Here is a 19,045-nt window from a genome sequence, read left to right as displayed (position 1 = left end):
CAAATTCATTCAAGTCCCCCAGATGTCTGGTCACCCATAAAAGACAAATGCAAAACTGGACAGGATAATGCGGAGAATCTCCACGGGTAATCGGTTCAACACTGCAGCTGGAATTGCTTGCCGGTTCAGCACTGAACAGGGTAAGGATCTGTCTCGTCATACAGTGTCTCGACATTTAAGAGCATTTGGACTGAAAGCCCACTCTGCAGTGACCAATCCACTCATTAGCAGAAAGAATCAAAAGGCTAGACTAACCTTTGCTGAGGAGCGTATTGTGTGGACAGAGTTCACTTTAGTGATGAAAGCAAGTTTAATTTATTTGGGTCTGATGGGAAACATGTTCGTCAACAAACTGGGGAAAGGCTGAACCCAAAGTGTGCAAAGAAGTCAGTGAAAGGTGGAGGAGGACGTGTCATGGTTTGGGGAATGTTTTCGGCAGCAGGAGTTGGACCTCTCATACAGCTACGCGGTAGAGTGAATGCAAGTGTGTATCAGAACCTTCAACATGTGGTTCTTTCCTTATTTTCATCAATCAGCCAGCAATTTTCATGCAGGACAATGTTCCCCGTCACAGCAAAATGAGTAAAGCAGTTCCTTGAAACTGAAAACATTGAGACAATGAAATGGCCAGTCCAGAGTCCTGATCTAAACCCAATAGAAAACCTCTGGAAAATCCTTGGTGACAAAGTTTATGGCCAAGAAACCCACAACAGTCACTGAACTGTAGAAGAGACTGCAAGAAGAGTGGACCAAAATCACAGCAGAGCAGCGTGAGACTAGTGATGTCCTGTGGCCGCAGATGTGCTGAAGTCATTCAAAGCAACGGCCTGTACACTTCCTGCTGACTGGTGACTGTTGTAACCCTCAGAAAATTTAGTTGTAATTTCTGTGCTACAGTTCTCTAATTTTGATCATTGTGTTTTCTGCTAAATAAAGGTTTTGTTAAAATACCTTGGTTATTTTGTATAACACTGCTCTAGTGGCATGGTATACCCCTAACACAAAATCTTTCAAATGTTGACCATTGAACATTACATTATTTCTGAAAAAATCAAGTGTTCATAAATTGTTCTCTAATTTTGATCTCCTGTGTGTGTATGTATGTGTATTTATTAATTTTTTTTCCCCAGATGAGTACACTGTACTGTAGTACAAAATGTAGATATTCAATTTGTGTACTTCACTACAATTTTGAATCTTTTTCTCTATATACCTAATTAAAATGGAGCTGCTTAAAGCAGAGAAATGTCCATACAGTGAAAGTTAGCAGGATTGCTGTTTTCCACTGGTGTGGAGTTTATTTATCTGCCTCTACCACAGATAGAAGAATAGTATCAGCTTCTCTGTTGCCCTTTCTGTGTCTCTCACTCACACACACACACTCATTCCCTCTCATGAAGCGGATCACAAGCACAAGCATCTTGCCGTCTTATCAAAATAGCGGAGCTGGAGCAGCTGAGGCGTTCCCCTTTGGGTTTTGAGAGGCAAGGAGAGACATGGGGAGAGATATTCATGCTCGGGCACCACAGGAGACGTCCCACCTTATTAGCCCTCATCAAGCTCTTCAAGTGTTTGCTCTTGAGCAGTGCAGAACGCTCCTGGTCGTGCGACTCCAGGCTGTGTGTGAGGGGAGCACCTACGCTTATTATGAGTCTGTGATCTGGTAGCACCTGGTGGTGGCAAATCCACTATAACCTGTAATTCAATTAGCCATGCAGTCCTTAGGACTTCCTCCACGTGCAGGACGGGACCAGTAGTGTAGTGGTGTACAAGGCCACCAGCTGTTCTAAGATGTTTAGCTCAGAAGTGTCTGTTTTGGGAAAACAACTGTAATTATTTCCTATAAAACATTAAACACAATGTTTTACAATGGAAAATGGATTTAAGAGTGGACTAAAATCCAAACAAATTAGTTTAGTGGTAGCCCATTTGTTCCCATAAAATATATGTTTCTGATATCTATTATGGGTGTGTACAAGTAGCATATAATGGCTTACAACAGCAGGCTGAAAATGTCGGTTTTTTTCACATGGTTCTCACCGAACAGAATAAGTGGCATTTCAGACATATGTATTCACCATATCGTGTCATTATGCGGTGATATGAAAAGGCAGTATCAAAAATGTATTAGCTTCTGAAATGCAAAAAAAAAGTTAAGAGAGCTGTAATGGGCCACTGCGTGCGTGGCATCTCAGTGCATATTCATATGCTTTCAGGCTCTTGCCACTGCGGGAGGTGCATCTGTTCACCACGGGAGTGGTACGTTTCTGGAGAATTCTGCGAATGCGACGACAGGGACTGCGACCAGCACGATGGCTTGATCTGTACAGGTAGAGTTCATATACACCATTTAATACCACCATATGCATTCTTAATCACTCTCTCTCTCTGTGTGTTTCTAGACACTGAAGACAGACAGCTGATTTAAATCTGTTTATGTTTTGATTTCCTGACTTTGAGATGCAGTGGCATACAACCAAATATGCTATTCCTCCCACACAAACAAAAGATTCATTAAAAACAAGAAGAAAACATAGCTGACAAAGAAAATTTGTAAATACTGTTAAATGTCAGTGATTAGCATATTAGTGATTAGGGCATGTGTCATAATTAGCATATGCATTTTACTTAAAGTGAACTTATGTTGCATTCAGAATGTTATCTACAAGAATGTAAATAGCAGAAAACAGGCAGTGGTTACTCCTCCCAGTAGAGCACTAATGAATTGAACTTTGTTATGATACAAAAAATGTATCTTCTAGGTTACAAATACTAATTTCACATATGTGAATTTCATGGGTTCATCGGCAAGAGATTCTCATTACAGAAATTGATGAGTGATGTGGAAAATTCAATGTATTAGGAATGCTTGGTGCTTAATTTCATGCACCACAGTTTATAACTTCAACTGTTAGAAGTGTAAAATGTAAATTTATGAATGTTAGAGTAGTGATCTGATACAGAACACCAAATATTTTCACCGAGAGTAAAACCTGTTCCTTCAACCGAACCCCACCTTCTTTGAATATGTGAAGATTGCTCCTGCATGTAGTTAGAAATGCTCCTACATTTCACTGACAAGCACTTAGTTCACTGCTGATGTCTATAACCATATGCTAAAAAGGACTCTAGCCTCCCTCAGAAAGTAATGAGTATGAATTTCAACTGCCTTTTAACATCAACATGTCCTGGAATCATAAGTGTCAAATTACTTTTTACTATATCTGCTATATTTTAGCACAGCTGGTCAGCATGTGGGAGCGAGCCAGTTAAAGTAGCCATCCTAGACCAGTTGAATAGTGTGCTAGACAGTTAACAGGCCTGTGCCATAGCGGTTACTTCCAGCAACCTCAAGCTGCAGGGAGCCAGTCATTAGTGAGCCAGCCAGGAGTTGCATCCTTTACCTGGAGGGAGCCAGCCAGGAGTGAACAAGCTTTAAAGGGAACACACCACCCTGTACTGCAATAGATTTTGCCTTGGTACATTTCTGTCGCACTCCTATTCATAAACACAGCAAACTGGTTCAGTAACAATAGAATTTCGATCATCCAGTAAGTATCGGTATCTGTAAGCACAGGATGATGATGTAAAACACCATAACGTAGGTTTTAGTTTGTGAGGTGGGATAGCTGGCGGGATCGCTCTCGCTCATCTGCCCTCTCGTTGCAGGCAACGGTGTGTGCAACTGTGGAACCTGCGAGTGCTGGGAAGGTTGGACAGGAAATGCCTGCGAAATCTGGGTGGGAGAGGAATACTAATGTGGACAGAAACTTTCTGAAGACTGTTTTTATGTTGGCAGCAAAAAGGCTGCTGCAGCAAGATCATACCAGGGCACGGGAATGACGGGAGAGGCCGGAAGCAACCTGGGAAAGATTTCTACATTTTACTTATATAACAGCATTCATTGTACAAGTTACAATTTTTCTTTATTTAAATGATGTTCTGGGAGGGGGTTGTTTGTTGTGGTTTTTGTGGGGGTAACAGACATTGGTTCTTAGACAAATGACCATGTAACCCTTTATATGTTTCAAATACAACTATATGTATGAAAGTTGTTAATAGGAATGCTTAAAAAGCTTGCAGAGTGACATAGGATAAGAAGAGGAAGTACATGAGCAGGGTCTAAACAATAATAGACGAAGGATAAACCTATTGAGATTATTATTTGTCTGATTATGATAGATGATATTAGAAACTTGATCCTGTCGTATTTGACAAACTGTGCAATTATTGTGTTTAATGGATAAAGAAGTTAGATCCTGCACTCAGGTGAGTGGATCCACAAGCTTTTATTCCCTTTTGATAGCCTAAATGTTGTTTCACTCAACTCAGGAATCCCTTCAAAATCACAGAAAACCAGTCCAGAAATTGTAAGCTGTTCTAAAATAACTATTTGAAAATATGACAAAATTGCATTTTCATTTTTCAGTGCTTTGAAATGAACCACTTGACATACATTTCCATAAATCTATTAAATATCCTTATCCAAGTATTTTCTTAGATTTTTGGAGAAATTTGTGAGAACAAATGTCCATGGGTGGGTGTTCTTAAATGAATTTTTAACAAATATCATTGATGAGAAATGCCAGGAATTACAAAAACTTATGAATGACATTATGATTTGGTTATCCCATGCCATTTAGTATTCAACAGTTTCCTTTGTTCCAATCATCTAAATCACTGGTGCAGTAATATACTGCACATAGTATTGCATTACGTTTCTTACTGACATTACAGTACACCTTTATATAAATATTTTATTCAACATGTTGTATCTCTGTATACAACAAACACAATCTGTACAGTGCGGACAAACTCTTTGCATATATGTATGTAAAATTAGCAGTACATACCGACATTTCTTGATACACATAGCCTACAACATGCAGTTCTTGGATGCCAACCTTTTCCATGCAACAAATGAAACAATAGTCAAATAAAGAGTGTAACTAAATCCAACTGTGATGAGGCTGCTTTTCAAAAAGAAGAATGAGGAAACAGAAAAGAAACAGCTCATTGTTCAGTGATAGCTCTTCGTCCCAATTAGACAACATCCCACGTGACCTGCATGGAACTGAACACGCGCGCAGACATTTGCAAGAGGAAAAACAAAACATAACAGACATACGCACAGATGCACATTTACTCACCAGTCATTAACAAAAATAAATTCAGTCTTCATATAACTAGTCCACAGGTTCCCAGGGCCTGTTAGCCCAGCATGTAGAGTTCACAGGAGAAAGTGATGAGTGTGTTGTGTGGAGTGGCACACCAGGCCTCAAATGGAATCGGACAGTTTGAGCTACTTTTTGTGTGTAGTACTGCATGTCTAGCATCACCATAGTTTTGTACAGACAAATATGTAAGTCTAAGTAATGTGCTTTAACATGTCCTAATAAGAAACTAGCTCATACCAATAAATTTTAGAAAATATAGATCTTCCAATGAAGCTTTGAATATATTTGCAATTTAGCAGCCCAGCTTCAATCTACTTAATAACATTGTAAATCTTATTCAGTAAAACTATGAAAACTGTTAAAGCAAGGCAGGCTTCATATCAAATCTGGTGACAGATTTAAATAATCATTGATAGTTTTCTAAAGGTCACAAGTAGATGATGAACCAAAAGTTCTATCATTTCAATTGAGAGAAAGTATGCGAGAACCTTACAATATCATGCCCACTCAGTGCTGTCCTACACAGGCTAATAATCCATTCCATCCCTCCCATACTTTGGTTCATATGGAAAAGCATGCAGGTGATTAATTTATAGGTACCCCTAGTCTTTTGTAAAGCAAACATACTTCAGTAAAGTCTTCAGTCATAGCCATTGAGGATTTACTTTAAAAAAAAAAAAAAACCAAAGAGAGTTGGTTGTTCTGCTATAAGGATGAATATTAGTCACAGTGAGCAAAAACTGGAAATTGAACAGAGTGGGCTAGGTTTTAGTGCCACCCACTACACATCACTGCAAATAGTGGGTCTGGATTCTTGGACATATAAAGAAACTTTGGTAAAATTCAGGATCAACCTTTGTGGACGTGAACGTGAACTGGGAGGAGTGTGTATTGATTGAGAAAGCTACTCTGTATGTGTGTGTGCGTGCATGAATGTGTACGTGCATGTGCGTGTGCATGTGCGCGCGTATGTGTGTTCTCTTGGGGGCATGAGGCACCTTTAACCCAGCACAGACTGGGTACATGTTTTTGCATGCTGGGTTAGAGGTCATCACAGGCACACAATAGGCCAATAGGAGCAGTACCGGACTCTGCATGCTGAGCTAGACAAAAAAACAAAACAAAAAAAAACCCCTCAATATTTAATTGTAATATCTATTCATAAAAATCTATTTTTAAAGCTTTTAATTTTTTATACAGTGAAAACATTGTTATATAATCCGTCTCAATACTAACCTTACCCATGCTTTCGCTGAACAAAGACGGGATACGGCCAACAGCAAATGCGCCAACTTAAATTCAGCCACTTTCTCGTGCTGCCGCCAAGGAGACCCATCTCGAAATGGCTGTCACTACTGCTGCCCCTAGAGGACCCACCAGAATTAGCCGACAGTTCAGAGGAGACAGGGCACCACGGACCAGCCACAACCTGAGGCCTACAAGGCCTATAGATGTTCCTAGAGCCTGTGCTCTAAACTAAGAGTAAAGAAAAATAGAATTTGGCTTCCTCTCTGTTGGGGCTTGAGGCGGCCCGTTGCCACCCCGGTGATAATGCCATGGCGATATGTACGGGTATATGGATCAGGCGCCACCGTGCACCAAGTGCGGGAGGGCAAAGCAAATACGCGGTGCATGTTGGCTGGCTTAAAGCGCCTAAGAGCTTCGCCAGCCTTCGGCATGCCTCGTTCTGTATGCTAAAATAAGAGAGAAACACAGGCACCGAGCCTGAGACAGCCATCTCTGCCTTCCCAAGGCTCTACAGTGACAAAGTTGGCCCATTAATCCCTCTGTATGATTCCCTGCACGACAGGCCACTACTGGCATCTCAGTTCTCCACAAGTAACGTGCTTGCGTGCGCGCGTGCGTGTGCGCTGGAGGGACTGCGTGGATGGTGCGCTCACGAACGGCTGTGTATTAGAAAATCAAATCTAGCCGCTGCAAAGGTTTGTAGCACTCAACAAAGATAAGGAGTGATGATTTGAGCCATTGAGAAAGAAAGCACGAGAGAGAGAGCAAGACGGAGCAGAAGACACAGGAACTCTATAAAAAATTTTGAGAATGACAGTCCTATTTCTTGCCATTTCAGTCTGTAGCATGTTTCCCCAGAGCATAGCTGGTGTTCACTGTGTATAGAAAATAGATCTGAATTAGAGGTTGCTGTTACAGGGCTCAAAAAAGCACTGTCACGGGTGACCATCAGCAGCAGAAGACACTGCCACTCAGAGTACCCTCTCCCACCATCTCACTCTTCACTCTGGGATTGTCACGGTCACAAAAACACATCGGCATTATGGTGTGGGTGGTGGTGGTGTTGGTGTGTGGGTGGTGTTGGTGTGTGGGTGGTGTTGGTGTGTGGGTAAAGGCATTCCATATCCGGTAGGGCATTCAACGGTGCGGGCTGAGCCGGCGCGTCCAACCGACTCCTCCCGGTCACTAAACCCGGCCGTACTTCCGTGATCCGTCTGCCAGCTGGCTGGAGAGGGTAGAAGGGGAAGAGAGGAGAAGGGCTCGTCCGGACCGGATCCGCAGCCGTTGGGCGGAGAGTGCAGTCCGCGAGCGTGGTGTCTCTCTCCGGGGGAGGGGACGGGGTCAGCGCAGCGGCTCCGTGGCCAGGCTATGTGCTGGGCTTGCTGGCGGCCTTGTTGACCGGCCTGCCCCCGTTCATCACAGCCGGCTCGTTTGTGCTTTTGCTCGGGGGCGCGGCAGCCTTGGGCGCCGTCTCCCCGACATCGTGCAACGACGGCTCTCGGTACATCGCAACTGTGAGGAGAGGAGGCAACAGTTAGGCAGTCATTATCCAACCCTACTGTCCTTTTTGCCCCACGTTTGGTCTGTTACGCAAATGAACGGCACGGTGGTTCTAAGCGAGCAAGATGGCCACAGAGCCCCCAAAAAGGGGCAGCGCACAAATAAGGAAGCAGGTTTAATAACGCATCCATGACTAAAGTCTGCCGTAATGGCTGCCATCTTCACGTCCGAGCTTGAAGCTTGTTTGGCAGGGAATATGGCGTTCATTAGGCTAGCACTGGCAGGGCCTGCGTGAGTTTGTCAAAGTTCAGGCAGGCTGTCAAGTGAGGCTGCAGCATACGCTAAGTTTCTGCTAAGGTGGGGAGCTGATCTCTGGGGCTAAATTTGGCTGCTTATATAACCAAAACTCAATTTCACCAGGAGCCAAGAGACCCTGCAAAGAAGTGCCTCTTTCTTTTTCCTATGGTGTGGCTATCCTTAAAAAGATCATAAACAGAATGCCAGTCAGCCAAAGGGGTGGGGAGAATTATAGGACGGCAGAGGGACCAGTAAAGAGTCCTCGCTGCTCAGACAAAGGCAGGACTGTGCAGTTGCTTCAGTGTGATCCATGGTCATGTATTATAAAGCCCACCTATTATTACTGACTTCCTGTCAAATAAAGCATGCCACAGCAGCCCAGCCAGATGCGTAAGGCGGCGCATCCATGTGGAGGCCTACACACCATGGATGAGACACCAACGTACAGTGCAACACTGGTGATATTATTCCTGTACACTGTAGTGCACTGAAATACTGTTGTGATTTTCATACGACATGCTTCACACGACACACTTCATATGTGTTTTCTATATGACACTTCACATATGGAGCAGACACACACTGTTGCGCATTTTCATACTGACATACTTCACACATTCACGTATTTATTACACTCTGGTGTAATGTGATCATTCCTATTACACATGCCATTGATATGACAGACTTCACATATTCATTACACCCTAGAGTAATCTAATCCCGTACGTGAATATACAGGAAACGTCGGGATTCTCACTGTAATTTCTCCCTCTTCTTCATTTATGCTGTCGTTATGCCAGAGAAACTGGTGTAATAGAAACTCACACCGTGTACATCTCGCGCTAAAACAGAACAACACCCGAGGCAAATTCTTCAATTCTGCACAAATCTGTCAAAAAAAAAAAATCTCCATTGTTTAAATGACATAAAGTAAAAGCATAGTCTCCCTTGCGCAGGCGGGTCTCCCTGGGAGGGACCCCGGCCGCCATTACCTTCTAATGGCTTGGGAAGAAAATGGGCAGCAGGCTTGGTTTTCTTCACACGGTTGCCCTTCATGGCCTGGCCCTCTTTATTGAGACCCAGAAACCAAGCTCTCCCGGACTCCTGCTGCCTGTACAACATGGACGAGTAGATCACGTAGTAGTTCTCAAACACCGACTCTTTGAACTTGCATTCCGCCGTAAAGAGTTCCTGAGAGAAAAAAGCGAGAGAGGGACAGAAAGGAATCGTGATGGGTAAGTAGGCTTTATCTTTGTTTATGTGGTTTAAAGTTATCTGATTGTGGCAAGGAGTAAACCTTTCCCAGGTTCTATGAAGAATGAAAGCCATGGCATGGTGTGAACGTAGAGGCCAACACTCGCACTCGGTCTAATGGTGTCTAATGCGAACAGGAGAAATGTCCACCTTGACATACAGCATAAGCAAGCCATTCATAAGCAATCCATTCAAGTCTTCAATCCACACGCTAACGAGGGCATTCTCATATCCTTATCTGCTTTAGATACAACAGAGAAGCACAGTAGCCCGAGTTTGTTTCAGAAAAATCTTTTTAGAAATATAAACATTTCAAAAGTTCATTTGGGAACATTGGACTTGCAGACCAGGAAGAAGGATGTGGTTCATTCCCTCAGTCTCTGTCTTTCTTTTAAAGATTCTTGGTTTAATCAAAGGTAGTAGCTCCAAGAACCGGAGACTTATCCCATCAGGACAGCCTCAGCGCCCACACGAAAAGCGACTGTGAATCTCAAGAGATATCTCATATCCTTAAGAACCCACGTCGAATAAAACCTTTAACACTGCCTTTGGAAAAGGGAACAGCTTCACTAAATGAAAAGTTCAAAGGAGGGGTTTATCCAACAGCTGTGGGAGACGGCAGGCTTTTTTATTATCCGAAGACACAATGGTGTATTTTCAAAAGTTCATTCACTCATAATGATGCCTGTTCGCGTATGCTAATAATCAACTTTTCAGGCTGTTCATGTGGCGTGTGCACATTTTACAATAGTAAAAAAATGAACAATACATTTTTTTTTTGTAGTAATACATCAACTTAATTAAACATTAACTATCATTTTAACAGCTCCTTTCAAGGAACATATTCAAAAAACTAGAGGCACATATATACATGCTGCTTCATTTTCCTTGGTGGTACTGCCTATTAGTTATAGCAATGTCACCGTGCTCATACTGCAGCAAAATGTTTCTAAGAATTCCATGTATAAAGCGGGGCAGTGACGATGTCATAATTCCTTATGATAATCATTCATTTATCAAAGAAGGCAAACAAAGCCATTTGTTTTTAGTACCAGACGTCTTGTCATCTGTGAACGCTGTGTATCCTGTATATTGCACTACCCTGCAATTTATTGCATTGATTAAAATTTGTTGGCTCCCTGTGTCGATTCAATAACTCAGCTTCATCATAAATCCCGGAAGCTTTCCCCTGTGCTTGTTGCTAGCACCGAAACAACCGTCTGCTTGCTTACCCCTTCTATTAAAACCCAGAGCATTGTGTAATATGAGGTTGTACCGGTCCTCTTAGGTTAAACGCCGCATCCATCATGACTTGACAAGCAACAAATGCTGTAAAAAGCAAATCCAAACTGTGCCAAAAGCAATCTATTAAAGTGCTAATGTTATATCCCTGCCCAGTTAAACAGGGGCTGAGGTATAATCTGAGGCTTTCACAGGTCAGGAACGCAGCGAGCCGAACACCCACTGGTCTCCTTTACATGAAACCCTGAAGCATGCCCAGCACAGTCCGTGACTGTAAAGCACTACATTAACAAGCAATTCTGGAACTCGCCAAATTCTGCCTTGTTATCTTTCATCTTTGGCTTAAACGCACAGTTCTCCTCGGTCGTTCCTGCGTGTTAAATTGTTACCCGTCAGCTTCAGACTCTCAGTAGCCAGTGGGCCAAAGGAGGAGAAGAGACAGAAGCAAAGTGGTGTGTGGTGAAGCTACGACGGTTGACTAAATGAGGTGAAATTGCATTATGTAAGGGAGCTGAGTTCAGATGTGGTTTAGAGGGCTCTCCAGTCCCCTTGATTAAACACTAAAGGGAGGCTTCACCAGCTGCCTACTAACTGAAGGCTCTAGGCGAGATACTGAAGAACCAGTGCGCGGTATCTGTGGGTCACTTCCAGATCCGTGGTTGCCCTTTGAGTTGCTGTAAAAACTGCTCGCATCACGTCAATGAAGTCATTCATTAAATGTTCGTCTCGTCAGGTGCCCATGTCACTGGTTGGCTGGTTACAGTAATTAGATGGTTTTGGGTGGAGCATTCTGAATACTCATTTCCAGAACACTGCACCAGCCCTGGGATCGTAGCTACACCCAACCTGACACACAGACAGCCATTAAAACTAATTACACTGTTTTACATAGTAAATATTCAGCAGAACAACATGATAATGTTGCAATTTTATGCTGACATTCTGCAAATGTCTTTGAATGTATTTTTCAAATACATAGAAACGCCATCACATATTTATGGTAAAATCCATAGGATAGTTTGAAGTTGATCAAAGTGTAATGTAATGTTCAAGTTGCACAGAGAATAATGAGCCCATGGCATGATGTCATTGATGTAGGTAAACTAGAACATGAAACACTACCTAACTGTACCAAATAAAGTAGTACAGAGCACAGCCAGCCACACTAAATGAAAGAAAAGAGACTCCATCAAAACCAAAAATCACTGCCTAAGCCCACCCTGACACACCAGTGGCCCTATCTAGACGTTTTGTTTACCGTGAATGCAACCATACTCCAGTCACGCCTCCTAATCTAAAAATTGTTTTAAGTGCTCAACATCATACACATAAAGCACTATGTGTTCAGTTATGCCAAGTAAAACACAATGCCTGTGCCTTTGGGCCAGGGGGTGTGTGGCTGAGACATTTCAGTGAAGTAAGGGACCCTTAGGCAGACAGCTAGGCTGCGTCCTGGCCCAACACAGGCCTAGGGCATGCACGCGCAGACTCTGCACAGGGTGATGGCGCATACACCTCCTGGATAACACACGGCTGGAGAACGCATGGATGGGGGGGGGGGGGATTGGGGCGTGCAGCCGCAGGGCGCAGCCCCTCAATCCCGGAAGCTTGCCGGAGGCTCCCACTAAATTCCGCATCTTAGCCAAGATGTCTTTGACTGCCATCGTGGCATCTCTATTAGGGAGGAGCGATCCCCAGCATCCGTCGACGCACTCTTCCCGACAGCCTTTCATTTCCATGGCCCCCTATTAAAAGAGCAAATACCTTTCCAATGGGGTTACCATGGTAACACTTGAGAGGTCCTGGAAGGCAATTAATTTTTTTTCACCCTCTTTGTTAAAGAGACTCAAATTGTTCGTGCATTCAAATCCATAGGTGAGGTCCATTGTCTCTGTTCCTAGTGTCATCGTGAGAAACAATGGTAAAACGGGAACTTCAAGTATTTCTCAAGAGCACGTAACAAGATAATTACTGTAGAGTATTTAAGCAGCTACAAGATGTCACTTAAACACAGGAGCCGTTCTGCAATGCTTCAGGCTAGTGCTATGTTATCGCGAGCTAATCCCGATTTGAACAGCTTCTCTCCAACGAAGTAGTCCACAGCGACGTACTGTTGTGTTCCGATAAAGCCGGCCAAAGAGCAGTGAACAAAGATGGCAGATATATTGTGTGGGAGCACCGGAGAGAGAAAGGATCACATGGCTGCGAGACAGAGCAGTTCGTTTCCTCTCGACCCAGTCTCAGTCCCCTCCAACAGCGGGGTTTCGCTTGAAAGATTCACTCCTCTTAGAACGTGGCCATAATTGACCTTGGCCAGCCTGAGAGAGGAGCAGCCTGCTTTAGACACACATAACCAGTCCATCCTGCTGACAGGAGGAGAAAAAAGACCCAGAGAGACGTTCAGAAAAGAAAGAAAAGGAGTGATGAACAAATAACAACAGCAAAGAGACAGAAGAAGGAAAAGCCAGGAAAAGGGCTGGGTTTGCTACCGCTAAGCGAACGCGGGGTTAACCTGTTTGTTTGCACACAGGTAGCACGTCCACTCACTAGCCCAGCTTCAGCATGGATAGTGACAACACCCAGGCCCGGAGAATCCAACCCAATTGTTTATTAGTGCTGTCAGGATATCAGGATAAAGCCTATTAATCCGTGAAAAAAGGTCAGGCTTTGGAAAGCCGAGCAGCGCTCGTCGCAGCCCTTTAGAGAAAGGCCCGGCTAGACGAGCACAGATAACATGAGCTCTGCAGAGTCTCTTATGATAGAGAGCCAAAGGACAAAACAAAGAACAGTGTTAAACCGGCATATGGGGCGCTGTGTAAACACGGAGAGCTCCCACGTGTTACGCCTTTGGCTTAGCGTGCAGTAATTTAAATGAGGAAGTGGACAAGACGAGGTTTGCTTAAAGCTTGGCATATGGGAAACAACACAACGCAGAAGCGATATCACGGACGCCAGCGAGGCAAAACACAGCGCGTCCTGTGATGGCAGACAATAAGGTGCAAAGAGAAGACACTGTACAATACGGTATCCTACACGCAAACCAAATCTCCTCTACAATATTAGATATAAGGCCAAATTAATCTTTGACTATGTAAAACATGAATGTGGGGTGCATTGCTTTCAAATTAATCAGAGAGAGTATGAAATTCCACAGTTGAAAACAGACCAAAATCTAATGCAGGGTCATGTCAGTCAGTATGGAGGATGAAATTTGTCTTAGCACAAGCTGACATCCAATCAGCTCTCTTCCCATTCGCACACAGTGAGAGAGGTTTATGAGACTGTCAATTAAGTGCATTTTTACTTTTAGAGACTGCGGTAAGATCAGACACTTCAAGATCTCACTAAAAGCTCCCTGAGGAACACGACACTTCAGCTGGGTGTACATGTATTCTCCCATCCACTCAGTGCAACACCAGCGCTGGAAAAAGAATAAATCTCCTGACACCTTAATGCCCTTTAAATGGCATCGGTCCACGTCTCCAGCGCATTCACACAGAAAAAGCATGTGCGCCCACCTTTACTACAGATCTGGGATCAGGGGTGAGAAAGCAGAAGCAGAACGGTGATGCTTTGTGCTGTATCTCTGCAGAACACTTCTGCCACTGGCAAATTTCTGCAACCAAAAAATGCTTTTGGAGATGATAACACATTTGGTCCTTTAACCATGAAATAGTCCTCAGCAAGAGGACTATTAACTTTAAGTTATAAAACGTTAAAGGATGTGTAATATATATATTTACATATACAGGATGTTTCAGACAGAGGTCCTTCATCATCTGTGCAAGCATAGTGCTTCTGAATTAGTAGGAGGAGTAACCAATTTATATATGAAAAAGTAGATGCTTAAATCATAACATTCATTCAATGGGGTCCTAAAGTTCCAAGAGTGTAGATGAGTTCTTTTAAGTTTCCCAATTTCAATGCTGTCACAGCAACAAGTGGCAATGCAAACAGATACATCATTAATTTAGAGTTCATTAGTATGAAAATGCTTTGCCATTGGAAACAACAAATCCTTAATTCTGATGGTCTGAAGGTGTTCAACAAACACCAGTGAGACTTCTCATGGTTTCCTCAATATAACTCTGATTACACCTCTTACAAGTAATACAGTAGAAAACTCCCGCAGTGATGCATGAAGTGAAATGGGTGATGACAATTGATCTTTTTGTGCCAGTTATTTTAGTGGATTAATGGCTTAATATATTTATATGTAGCACATCTAGAGTGGCTGCAGACTACAGTATCACAACCATTATTTGAATTATAATTTATCTCACTCTTGACAAGAGTGTCTTTGATGTTTTTGTCTTGTCTGTAGATTAGAGAAGGATCCTTAAAAAGAGATGTGGTCTCTGCATCGTCCTGGAGGATTCTGAAGTGTTTAAGTATAATATCAGTTACTGTTTTATTTGTAGGATGATAAGTCAGCACCTAGGGAATTCTTATAGTCTTAACAGCAGATTGTTTATAGGTGAGTGCATCTACTCTCTGAACAGGTAAAACTCAAGAAAAGGCATCATCTATGACTGCCTCGGGAAACCCACAGTTTGGAAAATATTCACACGTTTCCATGCTTTTCTGAAGGAAGCCTTCATTCTCACTGTAGATGCGTTTAAGTAGCTGTGAGTAAGGGATGATGTTTTTAGAGGCCTTGGGTTGCGAAGAATTGTACTGCAAACAGGAACGAGAGTCTGTAGGATTATAAACAAACTAGAAACTCTGTGTACTTCACTACAAAAAGCACTGACAATATACTAATATCCTGAATTTGAAGAGCAATGTGATTTCTGGTCCAGGGTATTTGTGAGATTTGGGTGGAGGTGTGCCGGAGTCTCTCCTGGCATGGTCTCCAGCTAACGGACCTATCACACATTACCGAGGCTAGCAGAAGAGAAGACCAGAAGAGAGAGTTGAGGAAGCCTGATCTGCCACCTCCGAGCAGAAACCAGCACTGGAGTTAAAGGAGGTTGGCTAGGAGCAGTACAGTGGGCATTAGTGAACAGGCAGGAGGCTCGGGTTCTCTAACAAGCTGACGAGCGCCGCTGCAACAGGTCTTGCAACCACACCGGTGTGCGTGTGTGTGTGAGTGTGTGTGTGTGTGTGTGTGTGTGTGTGTGAGAGAGAGAGAGAGAGAGAGAGAGAGAGAGAGAGAGAGAGAGAGAGAGAGAGAGAGAGAGAGACTCATGTGTGTGTGTGTGTGTGTGTGTGTGTGTGTGTGTGTGTGTGTGTGCGTGCGTGCGTGCACACATGGGTAAATAATGTGTAAAAATTATTTTAAACTTCTACAACCAAATATTGTATTTACCCCCTCCCTCACAAAATCAATCTCCCATTGTTGGCTAGAATATTCAATTACCACCTTTTCTAATCTAAGAAGCTGTAACACACAATGAAGGAAATGTCTAAACACAGATCAACATCCTGGGTAGCAGAGACATTGTCAGATAACAAATTAGGGCTGCAGACTAATACAAAGCTTATCTTAATGGAAAGAAAAGACAGACTATTCACAAGAGAGACATCGCAACCACCAATAAACAGAATTTTCTATTAAATTATAAGATGAAGTAATATACAGTATATATTAAGTTACTGAATTACAGTGGGACTAGAGTATAACCTGCATAACCTGATTTTTCCTACTTCCTAGTTTTATGATGTCACAGGCCATGTGACCAGCAGCAAACTATATATGTCACCTGCACACAAAGAACTGAATTCACATTATTCCAAACCCCATATGATCTCAATACATCCATTTATATTCAAGATCATGATTTGGTTGTTTCATAAATCTAGCTATCAGTTCAGTGCAATAATCTTCCTTCTCTATCTAATGTTTACCAAACACATTTAAAAATAAAATCATTTTCAGTATGATCACGATTCTCCTCTCCACAACAGATGTCTGAATGACATATCTGCTCTTCAGAAAGCCTGTCAGAAAGCCACTGCTGTTTCAGACAAGGCTCTTCCATGCTGTAGCAGGGCTGTTCTCTCGGGGAGGCTGTAACAGGGCTCTTCCACGCTCAGGCTTTCGGGTGAGGCTGCGGATGCCAAACGCCACCACTCACTGACACGCAGTCAGCCTGGTTTACCCACCGCGCGGCACAAAGTCTCTGAAATGTAAAGTCTTTCATGGGTTGCGGCTGAGGGATGAGAAGGAATCGAGCGTTGCTTGCTGGCCTGATGACTTGTCTGACTAGGTTGAAAGAAACCAGTCCCTCCCAATATGCAAATTGTATGGGGGGGAGGGGTTCTGTTTGATCCTGGTGACAGCTGTGGAATTACGGTGGGAGTTTGACTTGGATTGGCGCTCATAGACCGGAACGTGCTTAACCACCATCCAGCGGAGATTATACCCACGCAGACCATCATAATTAAAACAGCGCAGTAGCCTTAAGTGAGGTTTGCTGAGTGACCCGCAGTAAGATGAAACATGTCTCTAAAAGACAATGTGCTTTCGAGTTAGAGCTTTATCAAGAGGCTCACATTAATGCAATCCAGTGTAAATGTACTGCAGAGTCTAACACACCTTTCCCCAAAATATCCTTTAAGATACAATAATCTCCAATGTTTCTCAATGAGCTTCGCCATTGTGTTAAGCTATTAGTGCATACCAGGCTGAAACTGGAGTAGCCTGTTGGAACAGTGGATGTCAGATGCCTCCTTATTCAGCCTACACATATTTCATTTCTCTCATCCAGGACTGACGGTTCACCAGAGCCTTTTGTTTGCTTGTTCTCTGGTACAGAAGTCGAGGAAAAGGTTTCAGTTTAACAAAACACGACTTGCACACAGTGAACAACAACTGTAGTGTATATATATATATATATGTGTGTGTGTGTGTGTGTGTGTGTGTGTGAGTGTGTGTGTGTGTGTGTGTGTGTGTGTGTATATATATATATATATATATATATATATATATATATATATATATATATATATATATATAGACAGACAGTGAAAAATGCACAAAAGTGCATAAAATGATGAAGTGCTAATATCCATGTTGAATTCTTCAGTGCAAACAGAGCAATGCATCATGGTTCACCATGCATATAGTGCACTAGACAGGTATACCTATTCAGTAAGATATGGCTGGATTCAGCCTCCGTTAAGATAACTGTCAGCAGGGCAATGCAAATACATTAGAATTATATAATTCCATAGCGTGTGCACATTCTCATAAATTCTATCCACACAAACAAATGTTAGAATGGGACACACTTGTTTAAATAAACAATAGAACTGAATTCCAGGAAAGAAGTCATATCCTATTCATCATTCTAGCCACTAGCCTTTTATGGTAGAAGATATATCTGCATTCCCAGTGAAGTCAGGCTTGATTCATGTTACCACCGCAACGCTTAGGAATCATCATGTTAATGCCCTGAACGCCTTCTAATATAGAGCCAGCCGTACCTTACAGGCAGCCCTTACAAAAGCAACTGCCAAAACTGATCTCAGGTAAGTGGAGAAGGGCTAGTTCTGCCTTTCCAGGTATTCAGCCTATCGGAGCAGACAGATGAGAGTGTGGGCGTTCTCTGTCCAGCCCGGCTGGGGCTCCAGGTGCTCAGATTAATGATGCTGCCCGTTAAATCAAACCGCGTCAGGGCGTGGGCGATGGGGCGTGCCCCCCTCCCCCCACTCTCGCGCACAGGCCCCGTAATCGGTCTCTGCGTTTAACAGCCGAAGAGGGACATGCGGCGGAGTTATGGACCCCACCAACTCATGTGCTTGCGCTTGCTTGTTTGTGAGTGCAAGATCACTTTAATGAGACTGCCATCAAACAAGGGGGAAACTGGCCTCAACTGGGATGCCATAAACAGGAGTTTCTGGACTGTTTCTGGAACACCCTCCATAAAAAAAATATTCACTACACGGAAAGTGAAATAGCATCGTCTATATCACCATGAAATAACAGAAAAGGCTACTGCAGGCCCAAATGCTCTCTGCCCAGCATACATTTATTGTTTTAAATGTGATTTGTGAATAAAAACGTACTTACTTACAATACTCTTTCATACAACTGAAGGCAATCCTATATGATACCAAAGAAACACTGTGGAGTGTTGAGGAGATGCAGTCCAAAACGAACCAGTTTTTATGCACTCTCAGCAAAACCAAAGCAAACGTTCCTTTCCTGGCTTTCATCTGAGTACGTGCTCTATCCACTGCACTTGTGGGAGGCAGGGATTCCTGTCTAGTGTCACAGTGTGTAACGGCGAAGCAGAGAAAGGACACTCGGCGAGGTCTGTCTGTGCTTACGCAGAACCACAGAGAATGAAGTGAGTATGATCAGACAAGCATCTATCCCA

General features: G+C 43.1%; 2 protein-coding genes across 4 annotated transcripts in view; one reads left to right on the top strand and one right to left on the bottom strand.

The window, feature by feature from the left end:
• The window catches only part of itgbl1 (integrin, beta-like 1), a 40,925-nt gene extending 35,971 nt beyond the window's left edge, over nt 1–4,954 (top strand). Inside the window, 2 exon segments of the mRNA XM_027001329.2 lie at nt 2,217–2,330; nt 3,670–4,954. Of these exon segments, the coding sequence (XP_026857130.2) occupies nt 2,217–2,330; nt 3,670–3,758 (203 nt within the window). The 3' untranslated portion in view covers nt 3,759–4,954.
• Nucleotides 4,955–5,058: 104 nt separating this feature from the next.
• fgf14 (fibroblast growth factor 14) overlaps nt 5,059–19,045 on the bottom strand; it is a 101,101-nt gene continuing 87,114 nt past the window's right edge. For all 3 annotated transcript variants that reach the window (XM_035522809.1, XM_035522811.1, XM_035522810.1), the window contains exons 4-5: nt 9,215–9,413; nt 5,059–7,937 (exon numbers count right to left, since the gene is read on the bottom strand). In XM_035522809.1, the coding sequence (XP_035378702.1) occupies nt 7,792–7,937; nt 9,215–9,413 (345 nt within the window). In that variant the 3' untranslated portion in view covers nt 5,059–7,791. The remainder of the gene's footprint in view (nt 7,938–9,214; nt 9,414–19,045) is intronic.

The sequence above is a fragment of the Electrophorus electricus genome, chromosome 25, assembly GCF_013358815.1.
Source record: "Electrophorus electricus isolate fEleEle1 chromosome 25, fEleEle1.pri, whole genome shotgun sequence".
NCBI classification, from domain to species: Eukaryota; Metazoa; Chordata; class Actinopteri; order Gymnotiformes; family Gymnotidae; genus Electrophorus; species Electrophorus electricus.
This window is presented reverse-complemented; position numbering and strand designations above follow the sequence as displayed.